The following is a 26,702-nucleotide window of genomic DNA, read 5'->3' as shown; positions in this document are numbered from 1 at the left end:
TATGATACAGTGATCCCCTACTCACATGTGGTTAACTTTGCCCATCCCGTTACCAGGAACCTCGTTGGGATGTCCAACATGCTATCGTTTTCTTCTGCTGTAAATACTGAAATAATTATTCAGCATGTCTGCCATCACTGTTATCAGTTTTCCATGGGCCCACATTACACTTGATCACCCACTTTTTCTGCTGTTGATTTTGATAATCCTTGCAAGTTTCTTTTTGTAGCTCTTATGGTCTGTATATGGAAACACGTGTGTGTTTGTAGCTCTTATGGTCTGTATATGTAAACAGACGTGTATTTGTGTAAAGTAGTGTGTGCGTCTCTATGTGTGACTTTCCTTTACATGCTGCACCAACATGACCCAGGAGACCCAAGTATAGGAAGAGAAAAATCTGCCTCATGCTCTTCACTGAGGTTTTGGATTTGTGTGTTTTTCTACACTGCAACCCAGAAACACTGATCTTTGAAATATCCCAATGGAGAGCTGGTTAATGTCGATATGGTTTGGTTGCAGGTCACAATTTTTTTTAAAAATTACTTATAGGTCCATGGTTCTTTAAACAATGGCAGTGTATGCTTTATATCTGGGGCAATTAATGTCTAGGAAACAGGTTAAACCAGCTTGGAGAAGAATGGACAGCTGTAAAAGGAATATCATGGAGAACTCTACTCTGACCATCACCATCTTAATGCTGATGTGGAGATGCCAGCATAGGACTGGGGTGAGCACAGTAAGAAGTCTCACAACATCAGGTTAAAGCCCAACAGGTTTATTTAGTATCACGAGCTTTCGGAGCACTGCTCCTTCACCTCACCTGATGGAGTTCACCTCACCTGATGGAGTTCACCTCACCTGATGAAGGAGCAGTGCTCCGAAAGCTCGTGATACTAAATAAACCTGTTGGGCTTTAACCTGGTGTTGTGAGACTTCTTACTATGCCCATCTTAATCCTAATGAAGGTGCAAAAACGTTGGCTTTCCATTTTTAAGTAAGTTTCCCTCATGTGTTCCCAGTTAATGGCTGGAATTCTCTGCCCGTTCACACCCCACTGCCATTGCAAGCGAGGGCAGAGAATTTGGCACTCACCAAATCTCCGTTCATTCCAGCAGGACCAGAGAATCCTGATGGCGTGAACGGCCAGAAAATTCCAGCCTGTGCATCTTCTGTGACACAGTTGGCAGGCAGTTAACCTATTCCAAAGACTTCCGCTGGGAGGGCCAGGGGCAACTTAATTTTCCACATGGGAAGAAAAGTGTTGGTCTTCTCACCACTCTGCAGTAAAGAGAAGTAGATTGATAAGGAAATTCTACAGCAGATGGGATGGGTGGGAAGCGTTGCTTACAGCGCCTGAGTGGATTGGGAAGAGAAAGTACCTGCAACTCTGCAAATGGTGTTTATGAAGGGAAGAAGGTGCATTCTGCAGGCAAGTTTATTTATTGTCAGTGTTGGGGACTATTGTTAGTCACAAACTGTGTACTGTGCTCCAGTTGTCAGTTGCCTTCTTTCTAAAATATCAGCCTTTGCCTTGAGTCTGTAAAGATTAAAAGGCTCGGGCCTAATGCTGCTGCTCCTCTTGTTATTTGTGCAGGATGGTGAAGGGGAAGTTTGAAGAGGACGGAAACATTACCTTGAATGACCTGGACAAAGTGCTTCCTGTACGGCAGGTATACCTGAACCTCATGCTGCTAACTCATTTGCATTCACCACACTGGGGATCAAGTCAGCATTCCGTGCCTGGAGGGGCAAAGTTATATGGAACATCAGGTGGAACAGGGCAACAATATTTTGTTTTCAAGTTCTGAAGGTTTATATTTCACCGGGGCTCAGCAGTGTAGATTATCTGACCAACCCTTCAGTTCTGCAGCTTGAACCTTGAGATAACCAGGCTGAAAGTTATTTTACAGCTTTTGTGAAGGGAAGTACTGTTTATTTGGTGTGAATGCTCAGAAAATGACTTGCCTAAGGCTTTAGGAATAACTCCAACCACTGCAGTTATCGTCAGCAGTGTTGAGCACTGACGTCAAAGGCACTGAATGGCCTGATGTTGTGTTGGAGAGCTTCAGACTTAGTGGCCTGCTCTGCCATCTGGTGATTGTGTTTGGTATTATGGATCATTGTGAGTGCTTTTCATTCTGGTGTTTTAATTTTAACATTTGTAGTGGAGTAGAAATTTGGCCAAAATCCTAAATTCATTTGGGAAAAGCAGTTCAGAAAAAAAAAATGAAATTTAGAAGATTTGAAGGAGAATTTTATAAAGTTGACTACGTTCTGTGGTGAATTTTCAGTGGAGACTTGATAAATTAGGGATAAGGGGACCTTTTTTTTGAGCCAGAAGGATAGCAGAACTTAATCTTTTGTAAGCCACTCAAGTCCATGTTGTAGAATAAAATTATTTGGCACTTGGAGAAATACAAATCAGGGCCAGTCAGCACAAATTTCAGAAAGGCAGGGTAGACTTGACCAGTCATAAAGAATTTTTTGTAGGGGCGGGGAAACAGATGATAGGGAAGGAAAATGCAGTGGGTTTGTATAAATGTCATTATCCAAGTCCCTTTTGAAAGCCACAATAAAATCTGCCTCCACCACGGCCTCAAGGAGTATATTCCAGATTCTAACCACTTGCTGTATAAAACATCTGGTTCTCAACGGTCCGACCAATGAGGGAATAGCTTCTCTCGATCTACACTGTCTAGACCCCTCATGACATCGAATCTCCTCTCAACCTTTTCTTTTCTAAGGAGAACAAGACCAGTTTCCCCAACCTATCCAGATAACTGATGTCATCCCTGTCACTATTCTTGTAAATCCTTTCTACACCCTCTCTAAAGCCTTCGCATCCTTCCTAAATTATGGTGCATGGAACTGGACGCAATACTCCAGGCAAGATCAAATCTCACCTCCCTGCTCCACCTTATATACCATACAACTTTTAAAAAGGCTAATTTAAATGTCTTAGTTTTGTACTCTATGCCTCTGTTTATAAAGCCCTGGATCCTGTATGCCTTAACAACTATTTCTTAACCTGCCCTGCCAACTTACAGTCAGAAATAGAATAATTTATAATCCGGAGCAAAGAAGTGGCTGACCAACTAAATACATACTTTAGCTCTGTCTTCAAGAAGGAGGACACAAATAATGTACCAGAAATGTTGGGGAATACAGAGTTTAGCGAGGGGGAGGAACTGAAGGAAATCAGTTTAGTAAGGAAGTAGATGAGGTTGAAGGCCGATAATTCCCCAGAGTAGATGTAGAAATAGTGGATGCATTGATCTTCCAAGGTTCTATAGATCCTATGGATTGGAGGGTAGCTAATGTAACCCCAGTACTTAAAAAGGGGGATAGAGAGAAAATGGGGAATTACAGACCAGTCAGCCAGATGTCAGTAGTGGGGAAAATGTCGAGTCAATTATAAAAGATTTTATAACAGACCGCTTGGAAAACAGTGGTAGAATCAGACAGAATCGGCATGGATTTACGAAAGGATAATCATGCTTGACAAATCTGTTGGAATACTTTGAGGATGTAACTAGTAGAGTTGATAAGGGGGAGCCAGTGGATGTGGTTTATTTGGACTTACAGAAGGCTTTCAACGAAATTCCACATAAGAGATTAGCATGTAAAATTAAACTCTATGAGATTGGGAGTAATGTGTTGAGATAGATAGAAAACTGATTCATAAGAATCATAAGAACAAGGAGCAGGAGTAGGCAATTTAGCCCCTCAAGCCTGCTCCGCCATTCAATACAATCATGGCTGATCTCATCTCTGCCTCAACTCTACTTTCCTGCCCGTTCACCATAGCCCTTCAAATCCTTACTAATTAAAAATCTGTCCACCTCTTCCTTAAATTTACTCGGGAAGTCCGGTATCCACCGCACTCTGGGGTCATAAGTACCTCAGACTCACAACCCTTTGAGAGAAGTAACTTCTCCTCATCTCTGTTTTAAATTTGCCACCCCTTATCCTAAAACCATAATCTCTTGTTCTAGATTGCCCTACAAGAGGAAACATCCTCTTCAGATCTACTTTGTCAATTCCCCTTATCATCTTGTACACCTCAATTAGATGATCTCTCATTCTACTAAACTCCAGGGAGTATAGGCCTAAACTGCCCAATTTCTCTTCGTAAGACAACCCCTCATCTCTGGAATGAATCTAGTGAACCTCCTCTGAAATGCCTTCAATGCAACTACATCCCTCTTCAAGGGGATCAAAACTGTACACAATATTCCAAGTGCAGCCTTACTAATGCTTTGTACAGTAGCAGCAACACTTGCGTATTACCTGCTGTATCTGCATACTGCTTTCTGGTTGACAGAAAAAAAACAAAGAGTAGGAATAAATGGGTCTTTTTCCAACTGGCAAGCAGTGACTAGTGGGGTACCGGTGTCAGGACCCCAGCTATTTACAATATATATTAATGATTTAGATGACGGAACTAAATGTAACATCTCCAAATTTGCAGATTGACACAAAGTTTTGAAAAATGAGGGGTATCTGTCCTCTCTCCTCCCCACCCCGTGAACGTTCCCATTGCCAGCTTGTTAAATTTACACATCCCACTTTTCTATGCTCCAAAGTCTAGCTGTCACATCTCCCAGCCATGACCATCTACATGTACCTTTTGTCACTCTGATTCTTACTCCCCTGAGTACCACAAAAAACAGCCACCCCTCACAACGTCTCCACACAGTGCCAAGCCAACTCGGTACTCATCCTTGCCGAGCACAGATCATTAAACCACTTGCGGCATTAGATCCAGGAGTGACTCACCACGTCATGCCTGCTGACCTGAATTGCCACCTCTGATCAGATCTTCTTTGTCTGTTGTGGTGGCCTCCCCTTGCCATTTGCAGCATCACTGCTCCACTAAAGTGTGCAGGCACTTGTCCGAAAACTGGGGAGAGGTTGGGGAAATTCCCCACCAGCATTGCCCTACCACATTGCATGCCCAGTTGCTGAGGCCAAAACTGCAAATTTCAATAGTGTCTCCAAGACAACTCCCTGAGGCTCCTTAAAATCTCCTTGCAGCCTTCAGGGAGCTGCCTCTGCTGTTTTTAAAAGCCCCGTCGGGTCCCATTTGAACCTGGATCCCCATTGGACCTGTCGTTCTTCCACCCTGCTGCCAGCGCATCGGCAATGTCCGATCACGCTGGCCAGTCTTGAATTGGTCAGCCAGTGTAGAACTGCGTTCGGGGTTCAGTCACACACATTTCCGGGCCTGCTGATTGAGCCTGCCCGACAAGCACAAAATCCAGGCACAAGAGTCTCTTTAAACACTGCCCACAGCTAAAGCGATTGAAGAATGATGTGTTGATTAATGTCACTTAAAAGGGACATGAGTGAATATTTGAAATTATTTGGGATTTACAAGCCAATAGCTGTGCAATTACTCTGGCAACTTAAAATCCCATGCTAATATGTACTCCAAGCAATAAAGTTAGATAGTTAACCTACTGTCTAATTTGATCCACCTTTAAGAACTGGAGACCACCGAGATTTTCCTTACCTCATTTCTGGGTCTGGTATGTCCTGTCCACAAAAAGCAGGACAAATCCAACCCCGCCAATTACCGCCCCATCAGTCTATTCTCGATCATCAGTCAAGTGATGAAAGGATAATTGACAGTGCTATCGAGCAGCACCTGCTCAGCAATAACCTGCTCACTGACATTGAGTTGGGTTCCTCCAGACCCACTCAGCTGATTACAGCCTTGTTTCAAACGTGGACAAAGAAGTAGAACTCCAGAGGTGCGGTGGAAGTCGCTGCCCTTGATATCAAAGTCGCATTTGACCAAATGTGATATGAAGGAGCCCTAGCAAAACTGGAGTTAGTGAGAATCAGGAGAAAAGTTTCCACTGGTTAGAATCATTCCGAGCACAAAGGGAGATGATTGTGGTTGTTGGAGGTCAGTCATCTCAACTCCAGGACATCACTGCAGGAGTTCCTCAGGGTAGTGTCCGAGGACCAACCATCTTCAGTTGCTTCATTAATGACCTTCTTTCCACCCTAAGGTGAGAAGTGGGGATGTTTGCTGATGATGTTCCGTGCTATTCGCGACACCTCAGATAGTGAAGCAGTCCATATCTAAATGCAACAAGACCTGGACAATATCCAGGTTTGGGCTGACGAGGAGCAAGTAATATTCATGCTAAATGAGTGCCAAGTAATGACCATCTCCAACAAGAGAGAGTCTAACCATCACCTCTTGACATTCAATGGCATTACCATAGCTGAATCCCCCACTATCAATATCCTGGGGGTTACCTTTAAGCAGAAATTGAACTGAGCTTTCTATATAAATGCTACAAGGGCAGGTCAGAGGCTAGGAATCCTGCTGTGAGTAACTCGCCTCCTGACTTCCCGAAGCCTATCCACCATCTACAAGGCGGCACGGTAGCACAGTGGTTAGCACTGCTGCTTCACAGCTCCAGGGTCCCGGGTTCAATTCCCGGCTCGGGTCACTGTCTGTGCGGAGTTTGCACATTCTCCTCGTGTTTGCGTGGGTTTCCTCCGGGTGTTCCGGTTTCCTCCCACAGTCCAAAGATGTGCGGGTTAGGTTGATTGGCCAGGTTAAAAAAAAAAAATTGCCCCTGAGATGTGTAGGTTAGAGGGATTAGCGGGTAAATATGTGGGGGTAGGGCCTGGGTGGGATTGTGGTCGGTGCAGACTCGATGGGCCGAATGGCCTCCTTCTGCACTGTAGGGTTTCTATGATTACAAACTTTATTTCACAATGTGGATGAGTCCATGATGTGGATCGTACCCAAGATATGTGAGCGGAAACTATTTACTTCACGCTTTCTAATTTCAGAACCACATTTGATACAACTCTGTTAAACATGCTTATTTAATTAAAATGGTAATAAAAACAGAAATGATTGGAAACACACAGTAGATCAAGCAGCATCTGTGGAGCGAGAAATAGGTTTAACATTTCAGATCACTGACCTACTGTCAGAATTGGGAAAAGTTGGTGATGTCACAGGTTTTAAACAACTACAGAGGTAAAGGAAAGGGTGTGGGGTGGTGGGGAGGACAAAGAGAGCGTGTGTGGTCATCTAGGGCAGATTAAATGACAAAAGTGGTGATGGTGCAAGACCAAAAGAGATGGATAATAATGGGAAAATTGAAGAAAGAAGTACAGAGATAAAAGGCGGCAGCAGCAGCAGAATCAATACCAGCAGCTGTCACCTGGCTGGAACCGAGGTTATGGTCTAAAATTGTTGAACTCGGTGTTGAATCTGGAAGGCTGAAATTAGTCAGAGCCGGAGACAGTTGCTGAGGAAAGGGATGTGGCTATGAAATCGCGTTTTGGTAGACAGCTGATCAACCACCAAAAGGGAAACAGATTGGCGGCAGTATAGACCAGAGACAGTAAAACTCACTCTGCCCATCCATCTTCCTTACTGACAGCCTATTCTAATGCCACCCATCATGAGTAAATATCAAGGGAATTATTGTATTGACATTGATGTTTGGGGACATTTTGTGCTGTGTGGAAGATACTAGCAATGAGCGCTGCATTGAACAGGAAAAAATCATTTCACAAACTATAGAGCACACAGAGAGAAAAGATTTGTATCAAATCCATTACATTGTATTTTTCTCAGCACCAGGCTGCAATTTGCTTATTTGGCACTCGTGGCACTTCTTTGGTGCAGATTTATGTTTGCCAGTGGATGGCGATATTGTGCTGTGAATAATGTTTGTAGTAATGACTGACTGTGTATTGTAAGGACTGACTGCATTGCTTCTTTGAGTGAAAGGGATGTAAGGAGCTAAAGATTTTGCCTCTTTAGTGCAGTTTTGTCGCTGATGATGTGATACTTTGGCTCAGATAAGCACAATCACCACTGAGTCAGATGATTCCGAGTTCAAGTCCCACCCAGAGACCTGAAAAGAGCTAAGACATATAATAGAGAAAATAAATAAAAATGTTCAGACTTATTTAAAAACAAAGACTTGTTTTAGCCGATTCCTATAGGATATCATCAGATCCTGTGAATAAACTGATCGCAAAGGTAGGCCGGTTTTTTTTTCTAATAGGTTGATGTTTATCTCATCAGTTGTTCTCCGTGTACAGTTTATAACATCAAAAATCTTCTTTGTATTCTGAAATCTGGGCGAAGGATCAAGGTCCATAATACAGGACACCACCAAATCTAGAAAGAGTAGGAGAGAAAGTAAGGTATTTTAATTTTTAAAACAGCAAATACCTGAGGTTTTGAGTTTTAGGTGTAGATTCTACACTGGGTGTGACAGGGTGAATGCAGATGGGATAATTCCCCTGGCTGGTGAGTCTAAAACTAGGGGACCTAATCTCAGAATAAGGGGGCTGGCCATTTAAGGCTGAGATGAGGAGAAATTTCTTCACCCAGAGAGTGGTGAATCTTTGGAATTCTCTACCCCAGAGGGGTGAGGAAGCTCGGTCATTGAGCTCGTTCAAGACAGAGATTGATTGATTTCTGAAGATTAAAGGCATCATGGGATTTGGGGATGGGGCAGGACAGTGGTGTTGAGGTAGATGATCAGCCATGATCTAACTGAATGGTGGGGCAGGCTTGATAGGCTGAATGGCCTAATACTGTTCTGAAGACAGATGAAAGATTGAGAATCTTTCCCGGATTTGAGATTTCATCAAAATATTACATAGAGACGGTACAAATTTGAATATTGGTGAATCATTGTCATTGGTTTCTCTTCATTATCCAAGATGGCCATTTCTTGTGTGTGTGTGTGTGTGTGTGTGGTCATCTGTTGTGTGCCCTAACATGTCTGTGGTGCCTAAAGCAGACCTACACAGCCTTCCACAAGTAAGAATTAATTGTCTGACTTGTATTGGGACTGCCCAGTCTTGGCCTTTTGTTCTTAGCTGCCTTTATTCTTTGCTTATCAAAGGAAACAATGCCACAACTCTAGATTGCTCCCTGGGTAGTTCTTTCTTGTGCATTTTCTCCAAGTGTGTGGTGAACTTGCCATATTTCCTGAGGTTCGACTTAAAGGACATCTCGGCCTCCCTTGCAGGTGGTAACCAAACTTAAGTCGTGAACACATGATCACCTTAGGGATTTTATCACCAGCCATACATGCAACATGTCCGCTCCATCTGAGTTGGGCTGTGATGAAGAGTGCTTCAATTCCAGATAATTCTGCTCTTTAAAGTCCCTCAGTATTGGGCTTTTATCTTCCCATTTGATTCTCATAATGTTCTGAATGCCTCTCATTATGGAACCTGCCCAACTGTTTAATATGTCTGGAGTTGGTGTTCCATGTCTCATATAAAAGAGCTGGTATTACCATAACTTTGTAAACACCATATTTTGCTCTAAGTTTCATGCCTTATTTCCTCCACAGTAAACTGGCAAATGCTGAGCTTGCTCTATTTAGTACCTCGTTGCCAATGCAGACATTTGATTTGATTTATTATTGTCATGTGTATTAGCATACAGTGAAAAGTATGGTTTCTTGCGTGCTATACAGACAAAGCATACCATTCATAAATATAGTGAATATAGCAGAATATATTGTTACAGTCACAGCTGTACTGACAAAGAATCTTACCCAGGCCCACCACCTAGCCCTATTCCTGTAACCCTACACATTTACCAAGGCTAATCCATCTAACCTACACATCTTTGAAGCGCGGGAGGAAACACATGGAGACATGGGGAGAATGTGCAAACTCCACACAATTTCTTTAAAGTAGCTATAAATTGTGCAATTGATTCACCTTTTTGTTGGTTATGTTAATGGAACCTGAACCTTTCGGCGATGACCAAAGATTTATATGAGAAGTGGCTCTGCAGTATCTCCACAATCCCATCACAGGTTTTTGAGCTTGGTTTTTCTGGCTGCACCAAACTTCACAGGAGGTTGAAAGATTCCCGCACCCCTCCCCCATGATGCTCAGGAAAGTTAGGACTGCTATGTCCGCCGCAATTTTGTTCGCATAGACAAGGTATTCGAATCTTTCCATGTATGAGCTCCACCGCTCAATGTTCTCATCATATGGTCCTGTGGCACCAAAAAACCCCTGCCATTTATACAATGGGAAGGGCTTGCATAAGCCCTTCCTCGCTTCCCTCCCTCGCTTCCTTTTTCAAACACGGTAACCCTGTTTTCTTCCAAGTTTTGCAACACCCCGAATTGCAAATTATTGTTGCAGGGTATTTTTTTTACTCATAATGTTTCCTGCACTGTTCTAGAACTTTCCGGGCAGAGCACATGGCAAGCTGCTTTTCGTAGTTATTTTCTCCGAAATCTTTGTTTAAATTTAAATTTGGGATCTTTTGATGGCTGCTACCAATATTCCCCCACCACCCCCCGTCACCAGCTTTGGAGCAGCAATGTTTTTATCATAATCTTTTTCAGATGTTTGCAACACAGATCAACAATTTTTCTATTTTTTTTCTCCGAGGAGTCTGCCAGCGTGGTTCTGACCTCCTCGTCGCCAGTCTTCTTCGTGGTTTTTTTAAAAGGATAGGCTTGCAGACCACAAAGGTACAAACAAACAAGAGCTTTATTAATAAGGTATTTACTCTACAGGCTGTTAGAATGGACTGTGCAAAACGGCCGATTACATCAATACGTCACATGATCATACTCTTAAAACGACCTTGTTCCAATGAGGAACAAACATGAATACACAACAATAATATGGTCATATTTGGTGACGGTTAGTGATGAGTTATCTCTCATCTTCCTTAGCCCACAGCTGTCCGCCAAGTGCCATCATTTCTGATACCATATCTGAGATTTCAGTCATCTCAGATTGAAGAGATTGCTATCTGTTCTGAATTGGATGTACATTCCATCAACATTTCCATCAAATTCCTCTGGAAGCATGGCAGCAAATAATATACCGAAGAGCAGAGGCCACGTCACATGTTTCACACCACCCGTTAAACATAGAAACATAGAAAAACTACAGCACAAACAGGCCCTTCGGCCCACAAGTTGTGCCGAACACATCCCTACCTTCTAGACCTACCTATAACCCTCCATCCTATTAAGCTCCATGTACTCATCCAGGAGTCTCTTAAAAGACCCTATTGAGTTCGCCTCCACCACCCCTGACGGCAGCCGATTCCACTCGCCCACCACCCTCTGTGTGAAAAACTTACCCCTAACATCTCCCCTGTACCTACCCCCCAGCACCTTAAATCTGTGTCCTCTCGTAGCAGACATTTCCACCCTGGGAAAAAGCCTCTGAGAGTCCACCCGATCTATGCCTCTCAACATCTTATACACCTCTATTAGGTCTCCTCTCATCCTTCGTCTCTCCAAGAAGAAAAGACCGAGCTCCCTCAGCCTATCCTCATAAGGCATGCCACTCAATCCAGGCAACATCCTTGTAAATCTCCTCTGCACCCTTTCAATCTTTTCCACATCCTTCCTATAGTGAGGCGACCAGAACTGAGCACAATACTCCAAGTGGGGTCTGACGAGGGTCTTATGTAGCTGCATCATTATCCCCGGACTCCTAAACTCAATCTCTCGATTGATAAAGGCCAGCACACCATACGCCTTCTTAACCACCTCCTCCACCTGCGGGGCCGATTTCAGAGTCCTATGGACCCAGACCCCAAGGTCCTTCTGATCCTCTACTGTACTAAGAGTCTTTCCCTTTATATTGTACTCCTTCATCCCATTTGTCCTACCAAAATGGACCACAACGCATTTATCTGGGTTGAAGTCCATCTGCCACTTCTCCGCCCAGTCTTGCATCCTATCTATGTCCCTCTGTAACTTCCGACATCCCTCCAGACTATCCACAACCCCACCAACCTTCGTGTCGTCGGCAAACTTACCAACCCATCCCTCCGCTTCCTCATCCAGGTCATTTATGAAAATGACAAACAGCAAGGGTCCCAGAACAGATCCCTGGGGCACACCACTGGTGACCGACCTCAGAGGTCAGTGTATTCACCACACTCTCGAATATATTGACCATTAAGGAATGTCATAACCTGACCTGTTTGAAACTTTTAGATTTTCACCCTCCTGCCTCATCTCAGGACACTTGATTTTTAAAAATAATACAAATAGGATATTCTGAGCAGTTTGCAGAGTTAGACTGGGCAGTCGGAGCCGCTGCTTTTTAGAACTGATAGGATTACTGGTTTGGATTGTGTTTACTTTCTCTTGCTGTCAACTAAGATTACTTTAACATGGCTTGTTATGCAGTATCTATAGCAACTGTGTTGCTAAAGTTGAGGCTGACAATCTGACGGGGCTTTCCTGGTGGCTTAGTTTTTGGAGAAGCTTCGTTTCCTCCTTTTTCGGTTTCCTCCCCTCCTATATTAAAGATACTGCCTCAGCCTCGGGTACAATACCACGTGCATTGACTTTCTTTCAACATGGGTTTAACCTCTCTTCATGTATCAGATTAGACAGGGAGCTCTGGATCTTAGGTTCTCAACTGGGGGACCAAGGGATAATTGCAAGGATTTCATCAGTGGGCCTTGTCTCCGCTGCACAAACAGGTTAATGTCAATTTAATACTGATCTCTGATGGTTGCAATATTCAGGGCATGGAATTATACCACCAGCTTCAAGACACCAAATAGCACTAGCATTGTCCCTGTCCCTGCACAGAAACCCCCTTGACTCCAGGAGTAAATGGTCATTGGTCCAGTACCCTGTTGTCAAAAGGACACCATCCCGTCTCAGCAGGCACATTCTGTTTGGCTCATTTGTAAGGGACAAGAGGAGAAGCGAGAGCAGGCATGGCTGCCAATGACATCGGTCTCATCAGCACTCTATCAGCTAGAGTGACAGTATACCAGCTATACAGTGACAGTCTGCCACCCTTGGCAACAATCATTAACTTAAGTATAACCAAGACAGGATGAATATGTGCCTGTGCTTATTGAAGATAACCTCCAGCGTCTTGACAGAGTTGTTGCTTAGCAACAAGTTTCACACCAAGCAAGTAAAACAAAAATGTGCATGTTCAATTGTACAATGTGTTTATAAGTAAGAATATTTGTTTTCTGTTACAGTATTCTCATTTGAAATTTTTAACACATCAGTATGGGGGCCTCAGAAGCAAAAAGATTAAGAACCTCGGGTCTAGATCTTCCACTTGCTCCCCTTTTCTTGAGGAATATCCAAAATGAGGTGGGATTTGTGTTCGTGTGGAGATTACTGACCATGTTTCTAACCTGTATCATTATTAACATGCAAGAGAAGGTCCCTAGCATCAGACAGCAAGAGGTGCCCGGCAAGCTGCCAGATTTCAAATTTCCTTTATACCTTGGATTGTTTTTTTTAATTTAATGTAGCTTGCCAGTAGATGCCTGTGTTAGCAGGATGCTTGCATAGGTTGCTCTTTGATCTGTCCTATTTCCTTTTCTGCCAATCTCTTGAATACTCAATGTGTGAGCTAAGAAGGCTGCCTCCGCATCCAGGATATCTGGAATGCAATTGGTAGGAAGCAGGGCGGGATTTACCATGCACCATGCCACATGTTTTGCAGTGGTGGGAGGCAGCCCATCATTGACCTGTGGTGGGATCTCCTGGTCCCACCATTGTCAATGGGGCTTCCTGTTGAATGCACCCCTCACCGCTGTGGGGGTGCGCTGTTGGAGGGACTGGAAGATGCCACCGACTTAAAAGCTGGAATGTTCCGGCCCTAATTTTGGACAAGTGGAAGCATCTACTCTATCCTTACCCTGTCAAATTCCTTCGTAATTTTAAAGATCCCTAATAGGCCACTTCTTCCTCCCTCGCAGATATTCTAGATTTTCACAACAAACTTAATTATTAATGCAGGCTGTTAAGAAATACAAACCTGCAATTATGGTTGATTATAAATGGTTTGTACGCTGTAATTTGACTTATTCCCACTGATTATTCAAACCTCATTGTGACAAAAGAATTATTAATCCTGGCATGGTACACAAGGGGTTAAAATAAGCTGCACTATCAGAAAAATAAGATACAAAGATTTGCCGTTTTACTAAGCTGCAGGCCTGTTGAAGAAGATGGGTTGCACAATTCACATACAGGTTTATTCATTTGTGGGACATGGGTGTCATTGGCTGGCCAACATTTATTGCCCATCCCTAGCTGCCTTTGTTCAGAGGGCAGTTAGAGTCAGCCATATTGCTGTGGTTCTGGAGTCACATGTAGGCCAGACCAGGTAAGAATGGCAGATTTCCTTCCCTAACTGACATTAGTGACCCAGATGGGTTTTTCCAACAATCGACAATGGTTTCATGGTCATCAGTAAATTCTTAATTCCAGATATTTTTTATTGAATTCAAATTCCACCATCTGCCGTGGCGGGATCTCCCAGAATCTGGATCCCCAGAACAGTGGCTGAGTTTCTGGATCAATAGTCTAGTGATAACACCACTAGGCCATCACCTCCCCTAAGTGAATGCAATCTTTCTGGAGCTAGAGTTCAACCATGGAAATAAGCAAATGAGGTGAAAATGTCTTTCATTACTTGATCAGTTCATTGATTTGAATTTTGGATCAAGCTACAGATTTGAAGAGTTAAATATTAATACACGGAGAGAATAATGATGTGAAAAAAGTGGAGTCGAGCTGCATACAGCAGTCTAAAGTCGTGAACCTAAATTGATGACATTGTGCATTGGGGAGTTTCATGAGGAGCGTCAAATTGCAGCTGCACAGGTGCAGGCAACAAATGACAGAGGGTCTATGAAAATTCTATAACATCAGTAACTGATTACCATAGTACACATAACATACGGTCAATCCGCAGAGCTGTTCTGGAAAATGATATTCACCGAATTCTCACAATGCAGAATGAGACCATTCGGCCCAACCATGTCTACACTGGCTCTCTGAATGAACAACTCACTTAATGCCATCCCCCCGCCCCCCCCCCCACCTTTTTCTTCATAACCCTGTACATTCTCATCTTCAAATAACAGTCTAATTCCCTTTTCAATGTTTCAGCTGAATCTGTCTCCACCGCACTCTCAGGCAGTGCATTCTGAACCTGAACCACTTGCTGTGTGACAAAGCTTTTCCTCACGTCACTTTTGCTTCTTTCACCAATTACTTTAAATCTGCACCCTCTCATTCTTGATCGGCGCAACTTGTGGGCCGAAGGGCCTGTTTGTGCTGTGGCTTTCTATGTTCTATGTTCTATTTCACAAGTGGGAAAGATTTTCCCTGTCAACTCTGTCCAGACCCTCATGAGTTTGAATACATCTATCAAATCTCCTCTCAGCTTTCCTATCTCCAAGGATAAGCAGTCCCAACTTCTGCGATCTATTTTTATAGTTGAAGTTCCTCATCCAGGAATCATTCTGCTGAGTCTTTTCTGCACTCTCTCCCATCCTTCCTAAGATGCCCAGAAATAGACACAATACTCCAGCTGAGGCCAAGTTATTGTCTTCACGTGAAGTTTTATAGTTATCAGAAAATATGAAATGAAGAAGATTGACACCATCTAGAACACCATTTACTTGAATGGCAGCCCTTCCATCACTGGTAGATGCACTGTGTACTAGCTAGAGGAGCAAGTCATCAAGGCTTCTTCAGCAACATCTAGCAAACCAGTGATCACCATCACCTTGAGAACAAGGATCTTCTAAACTCGAGTGAATACAAATCTAACCTGTCCAACCTGTCCTCATATGACAACCAATCCATCACGCACACCAGCCTCCCATCCATTGACTCTGTCTACAATTCCCGCTGCCTCGGCAAGGCAGCCAGCATAATTAAAAACCCCACGCACCCCGGACATTCTCTCTTCCACCTTCTTCGGGAAAAAGATACAAAAGTCTGAGGTCATGTACCAGCCAACTCAAGAACAGTTTCTTCCCTGCTGCTGTCAGACTTTTGAATGGACTTACCTTGCATTAAGTTGATCTTTCTCTACACCCTAGCTATGACTGTAACACTACATTCTGCACTCTCTCGTTTCCTTCTCTATGAACGGTATGTTTTGTCTATATAGTGCGCAAAAAATAATACTTTTCACTGTACGATAATACATGTGACAATAATTCAAATCAAATCAAACCCATTCCCATTATTAGTCTAGTAAACCTTCTCTGAACAGCTTCAAATGCATTTTCATCTTCCCTCAAATAAGGAAACCTATACTGTATGTAATACTCCAGATCTGATTTTATCAATGCCCTGTACAACTGAAGCATAACCTTCCTATTTTTTTAATCAGTTCCCTCACAATAAGTGATAACATTCTATTAATTTTCCTAATTACTTGCTGTACCTCATGTACTAGGACACCCAGATCCCTCTGCACTTCAAGGGTTCTGCAATCTCTCACCATTTAGAGATAAGCTTTTTTATTCTCCCTGCTAAAATGGACAATTTCACATTTGCCAACAGTGTACCCCATTTGTCAGATTTTTGCCCACTCACTTAACCTATCTATGTCTCTTTGTAGCCTTCTTGAATCCTTTTCATAATTTACTTTCCTACCGACCTTCGTGTCGTCAGCAAATTTAGCAACCATACTTTCAGTTCATTGCTAGAGGGATGGAGTTTATAAACAGTGAGGTTATGTTGCAGCTGTACAAGGTGCTGGTGAGGCCACACCTGGAGTACTGTGTACAGTTTTGGTCTCCTTACTTGAGAAAGGATATACTGGCACTGGAGGGGGTGCAAAGGAGATTCACTAGGTTGATTCCGGAGTTGAGAGGGTTGGCTTATGAGAAGAGACTGAGTAGACTGGGGCTATACTCATTGGAATTCAGAAGAATGAGGGGAGATCTGATATAAACATATAAGATTATGAAGGGAATAGATAAGATAGAAGCAGGGAAGTTGTTTCCACTGGCGGGTGAAACTAGAACTTGGGGGCATAGCCTCAAAATAAGGGGAAGCAGATTTAGGACTGAGTTGAGGAGGAACTTCTTCACACAAAGGGTTGTGAATCTGTGGAATTCCCTGCCCAGTGAAGCAGTTGAGGCTTCCTCATTGAATGTTTTTAAGGCAAGGATAGATAAATTTTTGAACAGTAAAGGAATTAAGGGTTATGGTGAGCGGGCAGGTAAGTGGAGCTGAGTCCACGTAAAGATCAGCCATGACCTATTGAATGGCGGAGCAGGCTCGTTGGGCCAGATGGCCTACTCCTGCTCCTAGTTCTTATGTTCTTATGTTCCTTTATCCAAGTCACTTATATAAATTGAATAAAGTTGAGGCCCCAACACTGACCCCTTTGGCACACCACTCGTCATATCCTCGCAACCCAATTATGCCAATTTTCTGCTTCCTGTTAGCTAACTAATCTACAGTCCATGCCAATATGTTACTTCCTACACCATGAGCTTTTTATTTTCCGCAATAAACGTTCATGTGACACCTTATTAAATGCCTTTTGGAAATCTAAATACAGTACATTCACTGGTTCCCCTTTATCCATAGCACATGTTACCTCTTCAACGAACTCCAATAAATCGGTTCAATATGATTTCCCTTTCACAAAACCATGTTGATGCTGCCTGATTGCCGTAACATTTTCCAAGTGCCCTACTACAATGGGGGCGATTCTCCCATCCTGCTGTGCTGACTTTTTTAGCGCAGTGGGCCGGGAGATTCTAGCGGCGCCCAATTCACGGGCTCCCCACTAGGTACCTGGCCTGAGCGCGTCTCCCAGCTGAATAAATTATGCAGTGCCGAATTTGCATGTAATTTCAATACCATTAGCGGGCCTGGGACTGAAATCTCCGGTCCCGCTGGCAGCTTCTCCCCCCGCCAGGAATGTTTCACTCCAGCAGGGTTTACAGTAGCTCTCCACTTGCGGGGAGCTGGCAGCCTGACCCTGCTGGAGTGAAGGGGGGGTGGGGCAATCGAGCCCCCCCCCCCAACCCCCCAGAGGGTTGGCACCTGGGCGCCCTGGCACTGCCCACTGGGCATGGGTCAGTGCCATGGGGGCGGGGCCTGTTGGGAGTGGGGACAGGGAAGATGATCGGTGGGGGTTCCCGCTGCCACTCTGCAGTCGGGATTTGGGAGAGGGAGGGAAGCCAGCAATCGAGGCTGGTCATCCAGGTAGGGGGGTAAGAGCAGCCTGCTGGGGAGGTTGGGACTGCCAGTGGGGGGAGATCAGGAGGTTGGGGGGGGGGGGGTGGTGGGTGGAAAGTGATTGGAGATTGGGACTGCCCGGGTTCTCGGGGGTGGGGGTGGGTGGTGAGGGGGCTGGTGGTGCGGGGGTCGTGGGGCTGGCCAGCAATCGGGTGGCCAGCTGTGCAGGGTTACCGCGTATGCACTGATCTTGGCGCTGACAGATCGGTGCAGGCACAGGGTCCCGCTCAGCACCAAGCTACCAGCCTCTCAGTGGGAATAGGCCCTGTCCACTGAATTTTAATTTGATTCACGTTTGTGCATTCAGCAGTGCACAGAAAATACTAGCGTGATTTACTAGCGAACTCGACACTTAGAATTATTTTGGGAGAATCATCTTTGCTATAACATCCACAAACTGAGAATCATATGAATAATTTCTATGAAGGTTTGCTGTAAATTATTGAAATTTCATAGAAGTTTTCTGGAAGACAGGCGAGTCATCTTCCTCGAAAATAAACCCAGTGTGTCATGTCAGAGCTCATTATTTTGGCAGTGATATTAAGCGCTCATGTGATGCAGCATCGACTGAGAATTGGCTAAGTAACAGGAAACAGAGTCAGGATAAACAAGTCATTTTCAATTTGGCAAACTGTAACTAGTGGAGTACCACAGGGATCAGTGCTGGAGCCTCAACTATTTACAATCTATATTAATGACTTGGATGAAAGGACCGACTGTATTATGGCCAAATTTGCATTTGATCCAAGATAGGTGGGAAAGCAAGTTGTGAGGAGGATACAAAGAGTCTGCAAAGAGATAGAGACAAGCTAAGTGAGTGGGCAAAATTTCAGCAGTGATGCACATCTTTTAATCGTCCTTGGGATGTGGACCATTCTGAGAAGTAGTGTTCTGTTGGCAAGGCTGAATATCTGAGAGAGTGCATGGAAGGCAAAGCTTCAATGCATGTGATGATCCAGAGGAGAAGAATATCGGAAGGAGAGTTTGAAACTCTGGAGGTGGATCCCCATTAAAGATGGCTGAGAGAAAGCATAATTTGAGAGAAGAGTCCAACACGAGTTCTTTGAGATTGGAAACCCTCATGTGGAATTTTTTGGCCAGTCACACCAGTGGGATTCTCTGATCCTGCTGCAGTGAATGGAGGTTTGGCTGAGTGCCAAATTCTTTGTCGTCCCTTGCAGCAGTGGGGCACGGCATGAATGGCCAGAAAATCCTGGGCAGAGTGTCTGTGAGACCAGTTAGCTCATAATGTGATAAGTGCCTGGAGGAGTTGATGAGGGATCCATGGAAGTTGCTTTGATGGCATCTGATTTTGGAGTGTGGTGTGTCCAACCACAGTCCGCCTATTCATATATGTTCTCTATTGTTGCTGTGAACATTAGAGTACAAGGTAACCATGGTGAAAGCACGTGGAACCTCCCTGCAAGGTGTTTGCAGTCAATGGGAAAGGTCGAACAGAGGAAGGAAAAAAGGCTCGCCCTGCATTTAACCAGGGAATTCTGCAGAGGCAAGAAAAAAAAGAGTGAGAATAAACTGGAGTTAGCATGCTTTGATATTAGATTGAAGGACAATTTTTACCATAATTCTTTCAAGGCTTAAATGGAACTTCATCTCTGCCATTCACAATAGCATATAAGACTGGACAAAGATGTGCAGGTTAGGTGGATTGGCCATGGAAAATTGCCCCTTAATATCAGGGGGATTAGCAGGGTAAATGCTTGAGGTTGCGGGGATGGGACCTGGGTGAGATTGTTGTTGGTGCAGGCTCAATGGGCCGAATGGCCGCCTTCTGTACTATGGGGATTCTATGATTCTCGTCCTTTTCAGGTCAAACTGGAGGGGTCAGAGATTTGCCGACTGCAACAGTGTTATTACTAAATCATGCACAATATTCCATAAACACATATCCAGATTCAATTTCCTCATTTTTAATTTAAAGTAAAGTTTATTTATGAGTCACAAGTAGGCTTACATTAACACTGCAATGAAGTTACTGTCAAAATACCCCCTAATATTCTGAAAGATAAACCTACTGCTCCGTTTTGGTATTGCAATGATTTCTTTTATTATGATTTTTTTATTGCAGTGGTGTACCGCAAGGATCTGTTTTAGGGCCACTGCTGTTTGTCATTTTTATTAATGACCTGGATGAAGGCGTAGAAGGATGGGTTAGTAAATTTGCGGATGACACTAAAGTCGGTGGAGTTGTAGACAGTGCGGAGGGAAGTGGCAGGTTACAGAGGGACATAGATAAGCTGCAGAGCTGGGCTGAGAGGTGGCAAATGGAGTTTAATGCGGAAAAGTGTGAGGTGATTCACTTTGGAAGGAGTAACAGGAATACAGAGTACTGGGCTAATGGTAAGATACTTGGTAGTGTGGATGAACAGAGGGATCTGGGTGTCCATGTGCATAGATCCCTGAAAGTTGGCACCCAGGTTGATAGGGTTGTTAAGAAGGCGTACGGTGTGTTAGCTTTTATTGGTAGAGGGATTGAGTTTCGGAGCCAGGAGGTCATGTTGCAACTGTACAAAACTCTGGTGCGGCCGCACTTGGAGTATTGCGTACAGTTCTGGTCGCCGCATTATAGGAAGGATGTGGAAGTGTTGGAAAGGGTGCAGAGGAGATTTACCAGGATGTTGCCATTTATGGTGGGAAAATCGTATGAGGAAAGGCTGAGGGGCTTGAGGTTGTTTTTGTTGGAGAGAAGAAGGTTAAAGGTGACTTAATAGAGGCATACAAGATGATCAGAGGATTAGATAGGGTGGATAGTGAGAGCCTTTTTCCTCGGATGGTGATGGCTAACACGAGGGGACATAGCTTTAAATTGAGGGTTGAGAGATATAGGACAGATGTTAGAGGTAGGTTCTTTACTCAGAGAGTAGTAAGGGCGTGGAATGCCCTGCCTGCAGCAGTAGTAGACTCGTCAACATTAGGAGCATTCAAATGGTTATTGGATAAACATATGGATGATATTGGAATAGTGTAGATTAGAGGGGCTTTAGATTGGTTTCACTGGTCGGCGCAACATCGAGGGCCGAAGGGCCTGTACTGCGCTGTAATGTTCTATGTTCTCAGTTGCCACTGGTAATCTGAAATCTGCCCCACTGCAGATCCACAGCGTCCTGGAGTAGAACCACACCAATCTGAAGTAACTCTATGATGCAGAAGGTAAACACAGTACAGGGCTAGACCCTCATCTACAATGACAACTTGTATTTATATCCAGAGGTGCTGAAAGAACAACACACACACCCCAAAAATAAAACAAGCCCAATACAGGATTGTAATTAAATGTAAGGTTTCCTTCACTGCAGGAGCAGATAATGATGGGTTACTGCAGCCTTTTCAGGTTTGGTGCCTGGCTCAGTCTTTGATACATGTATTGTATTTATCTGTAATTCACACCTGTGGAATTTCATTTCCCCTGTGGCTCTGGGCTGCAGACATTTAATTTGGTGTCAGATCTGCTTCTGCCAGGTTACACCAAGAAGTAATCTACCGCCAAACCTGGTGAAATGACTTTAACACTATCTGCCTCCTAATGTAAAGTGTGCAGACACATTGGCGGGGGTGAAGCAGCCCTTATGGGTTTTTTTGGATAGTGTGATTGTACTAGGAGAGGGGACAGGCAGAAGTGCACTGCATATATGGGGATTACATTTGGCAGCTTTTATATAGATATTGCTGGTAATTGGTGGGTCGATGCAGTCAGTCCTGGTTTAACACAACATTGTAGTTATTGTAGTCAATGCTACCCCAGAATTCTTAATGCACATGGGGAGAATTTTCCGGCCTTTCACACTGGCGGGATTCTCCAGTCCCGCTGGCAGTGCATCCCTTCCCGTGGGTTTCGCGATGGTGTGGGGAGACTTCAATGGGACAGCGACAGGACCAGAGAATCCCACCGTTAGTGAACAGCACACCATCTCCTGCCACCAAGAAAGATGCAGGTGGGAGGCTGGACAATTCTCCCATTATTTTTGGGATGAACCTGTATGCTAATGAATATAATTTATACCAGCATCAGGATGTTTGCCTTCAGTTTGACTGCAATATCTCCCTGTGTACAACATGGCAGACACAGATTTAAAGCTCTTAGTGTCCTTTTCCAACACTGCCTCATTCCCAAACCACCACCCTGTCACACCGTCATGAGTTTTCAAGCCTCTCACCCTGTCACAGCCTTAATTTAGCTCAACATTGACTCATTAAAAGGCAATGGCACCACTAGTGAGAGAGATGGTGAGCAATTGCAGTCTTCCGTCACAGCCCTGGCTAAGGCCAGTTAACTCGACACACAAACTGAAGCAAATTTGGCGTCTGTTCAGTCTATACAGTGACTAACCTTCTCCAGGACAGCGAGGAATGTGCAATAAATACAGTCCTTGCCAGTCATACTCACATCCCAAGAATCTTTTTAGAAAATGTATTTGCAGTACAGTAGGTTAGTGGTTATGGTACGGAATTAACAATCCAAAGGTTGAGCTCAAATCTCACCATGGGAAATTGCATTCATTTAAATCTGGTGGTTTGTGGGTTGGAACCAGATGAAACAACCATGAAAGTTGACGGGTGTGAAAACCCAACTGCTCCAAGCAGTGCCCGACAGAGAGGGGAACTTAACACTGATACCTGGTCTGGCCGACATGTGACTCTAGTCCAACAATTACATTTCATCAGGCGATTCGGGATGAAGCGTAACTATGACCTTACCACCATCGTCTACATCCTGAGAACAAGCATCTTTTAAAAATTTTAATAAAGACGTGATGTTCAAAAGCAGGAAATCAGATGGAGATCTTTGCCAGCAGCTAGAGTCTTAAAAAAAAGCTCAAGGGCTTACTTACAATTGAGTAAGAAATGAAACCAAAATCCCAGCCACAGTCTAATAGTGCCAGTCAAACAGAATTGGAAAGTACTGCAGATGGGATGTACAATTACCAAAGGTATTAAGAAACTAAGAGGATCGTCTCGAAGGTTAAATTCTATCTGTTGACATGGGCTACCAGACTAATGCCATATTAGTGGCTTTAGCTGTGGTTGCTTAAAGCTTATCACTGGGTGAGCCTACTGGGAGGGATTGGATTGTGAGCTCAACATTGTTTAAGTTTAATGAGGAATTCAAAAAAAAAGTACTTTATTTTGTTTACTTAAACAAAAATTTACTTGACTTGCAGAACAGCAGGATTCTAGGTTTGATTCTTGGTCTGTTCCGAGTAAAGTCATTTCAGCCAGAGTACTATTTGCAGCATTATAATTTACTTCCGTATTCCCCAGGGCTTTCCTCCTATCCCCTTACTCCCACTCCCCCTGGATTTGTCTGATGAGCCGCTGGTCTGCTGTAGAGTCAGATAATCAATCTCCCAAGAGGTATCTGGCATATTCCAGAATTCCAACAGTTCATAACTCTTCCCCCCCCCTACCGTTTTGCTGTACTGCAGAGCTCTACCAGTGACTGTCCTAGTGTTGGCCTGGTGTACTTTGGAACCATCCAAACGATAAATATCAGCCAAAGCATCACTCATTTCCTCCTTTAATTTCTTAAAATGTTACTGATCTGGCCTTGGAACTGTATGGCCTTTAATCCTTCCAGTATAATATATTCACTGCTAAATTTTATGTGCGGTACACAGCAGATCTCCCAGGTTGTAGGCGTAATACACTGTATGATCATGTCAGGCTGCAAATCTATAGCTGCTTTCTCCACTAATGAACTGTTAGCAATTGTTTGCCTGAAGTTGAAGGTAGTTCTTGTGTGGGGATGCAGAGAGGAAAGAAGACAATGTACTGTAACTAGTATGCCTCAATCTTTTGCAGGTCTGGCATGCAACATATGATAAAAATAATATAAAAATGGGTTTTGTAATACACAGTACCAAAATGCATTATGAAGGTAAATATAGGCCTTCATTTTGAAGTGGTACCTGTAGTGAAACTGTCAGCATTTGCCAAAATTACTGAGACTGACAGTAACCAAGCAGTCCGCACACATGGAGAATAATACAAAAATCCAGAAGTTGACAATGATTCTGTTCGCCTCCAGAGCTTACAAAGTTTATTTATTAGTGTCGCAAGTAGGCTCACATTAACACTGCAATGAAACTGTGAAAATCCCCGAGTCGCCACACCCCTGCGCCTGTTTGGGTACACTAAGGAAGAATTTAGCATGGCCAATGCACCTAACCAGCACGTCTTTCAGACTGTGGGAGGAAACCGGAGCACCCGGAGGAAACCCACACAGACACGGGGAGAATGTGCAGACTCCGCACACACACTGATCCAAACTGGGAATCGAAGCTGGATCTCTGGCATTGTGAGGCAGCAGTGCTAACCACCTTGCCACCCCAAAGGGTGCGTTACTGAAGTCTTGTCAGACTGCAATCCCTAAACAATCAGTGAATTGATGAAAATGTCCACTTTCATGCTGTTAGTCTCACTGTAAAAACCTTTGAAAAAATTAGGCCTTGTTGAATGAGCTGCAACAGAGTTTTAACTGTGTACTGCACTCTCTAAACATCCTCACTGGACATAAAAAGCTTATTTAACATTTGCAAAATGGCAAGTTTTTCTTTTATGATAAGTTCCACATTTGAAAAATAATTTTTAATAATATAGAAACATAGAAGATAGGAGCAGGAGGAGGCCATTTGGCCCTTTGAGCCTGCTCTGCCAATCATCAAGATCATGGCTGATCATCCAACTCAATAGCCTAATCTTGCTTTTTCCTCATAGCCTTTGATCCCATTTGCCCCAAATGCAATATCCAACCACCTCTTGAATACATTCAATGTTTTGGCATCAACTGCTTCCTGTGGTAATGAATTCCACAGACTCACCACTCCTTGGGTGAAGAAATGTCTCCTCATCTCCGTCCTAAATGGTCTACCCTGAATCTTCAGACTGTGACCCCTGGTTCTGGACTCCCACACCATCGGGAACATCCTCTCTGCATCTATCCTTTCTAGTCCTGTTAAGAGTTTTATAAGTCTCTATGAGATCCCCTCTCATTGGTCTGAACTCCAGCGAAAACAATCCTAACCTAGTCAATCTCTCCTCACACATCAGTCCCGCCATTCCCAGAATCAGCCTGGTAAACCTTCACTGAACTCCTTCGAGAGCAAGAACATTTTAGGTTCTATCCTCATCCAATCATACTCAATTAGTTTGTTTTCTGAAAATTTAACTTAAAATGAGGGATAAAACGTGCATTTAACTTTTACCACGATGTCACCACCAAACATATCCTTCCCCCTCCTCCCCTGTTAGCCTTCCAAAAAGACCATTCACTCGACAACATCCTGGTCCATTCCTCTATTACCCCCAACACTTCATTGTTTTCTGACAACACCTTCCCAAGTAATTTCAGGAGGTGTAATAACTAACCCTTTATCTCCTCCCTTTTCACTGTCCAAGGCCCCAAACATGCCTTTCAGATGAAGTAACAATTCATTTGACCTTCCTTCAATTTAGTCTATTGTATTTGCTGCTCACAGTGTGGTCTCCTCTACATTGGGGAGACAAAACACAAACAGGATGACCAATTTTCAGAACATCTCCATTCAGCCTACAAGCATGACCCTGACCCGTCGGTGTTTGCCATTTCAATTCACCAGCTGGCTTTCTTGCTCACATTTTCTGTCCTTGGCCTGCTAAAATGTTTCAGTGTAGCCCAATGCAATCTTGAGGAAGCACCTCATCTTCCAATTAAGCATTTTGCAACCTTCTGGACTCAACTTTGAGTTTAACAGCTTCAGCCCATGAAATCTGTCCTCCATTTTGTTTTTGTTTTTCCTCAGTGCCAGTCTGTATCATGTTCTCATGTTTTGCTTTCAGACAGCGCTGACCTAAATTCTGCTATTAACACCTTTTGTTCCTTTGCTACAACCATTCCCACTCTTCATCTTTTGTTCCATGACAGCTTTGTAATTTAATCTCCCCCAACATCTAACCTATGCCTGACGTTCCCTTTTTCAACAACATGAATCTGAAGAAGAGTCATATTATACTCAAAATGTTAACTGGTTTGCTGTCTGTGGGAATGCTTCAGTGTGATTAGCTACTTACCCTGTTTGCCAACAAGCTGCTGGACACGTGGAGAACCCTTTGATTTGGTGGTGGATTCAAACTGCTTTTGGGAAAGGGGACATACACAGCACAGCAGATCATGGGATCTTTGTGGGCAGATTTCTTTGAGGTCAGCATCGAGTGTTATTTCTTCACCGCTGAGCTCAAAATACAGCCCAAAGTTTTTGTTCCCTGAACTTCATTGCCAAGTGAATGGATAAAGAATTTAAATGTGAGCATATATTAACCACCATTCCTGAAAAATTGAGCTGCTGAGAGACATTACAGTCTGAGGACGGGCAGTAGAAAATGAGCAGTGATATGTATTGGGAAGTATCAATGCATTGCAGACACTTCATTCCATGAATTATTTGCGCTGTGAAGTATTGCACAGTTAAAATAACGCAAAATTCCCAATATCTTAAAATCCTAACGTCATGCTTTTTTTTGCATTATAATGGTGAGAGAAAATGATTGGGAAGAGAAATTTACAGTGTGTATAATAGGAAAACAGAAAATGCTGCAAACATTCAGCAGCATCAACAGCGTGAGAAACAGAGTTAACTCTCCAGGTCGATGACCTTATAGATT

At 43.6% G+C, this 26,702-nt stretch overlaps 1 protein-coding gene across 16 annotated transcripts in view; it reads left to right on the top strand.

Annotated features, from left to right (window-relative positions):
• The window catches only part of ctif (CBP80/20-dependent translation initiation factor), a 268,061-nt gene that overhangs the window by 124,877 nt on the left and 116,482 nt on the right, over positions 1 to 26,702 (top strand). For all 16 annotated transcript variants that reach the window (XM_078222542.1, XM_078222468.1, XM_078222532.1 and 13 more), the window contains one exon: positions 1,595 to 1,670. In XM_078222542.1, the coding sequence (XP_078078668.1) occupies positions 1,595 to 1,670 (76 nt within the window). The remainder of the gene's footprint in view (positions 1 to 1,594; positions 1,671 to 26,702) is intronic.

Source organism: Mustelus asterias, chromosome 1, assembly GCF_964213995.1.
Source record: "Mustelus asterias chromosome 1, sMusAst1.hap1.1, whole genome shotgun sequence".
Lineage (NCBI taxonomy): Eukaryota > Metazoa > Chordata > Chondrichthyes > Carcharhiniformes > Triakidae > Mustelus > Mustelus asterias.
The sequence above is the reverse complement of the archived record's forward strand: the minus strand, read 5'-3'. Positions and strand labels throughout refer to the sequence as shown.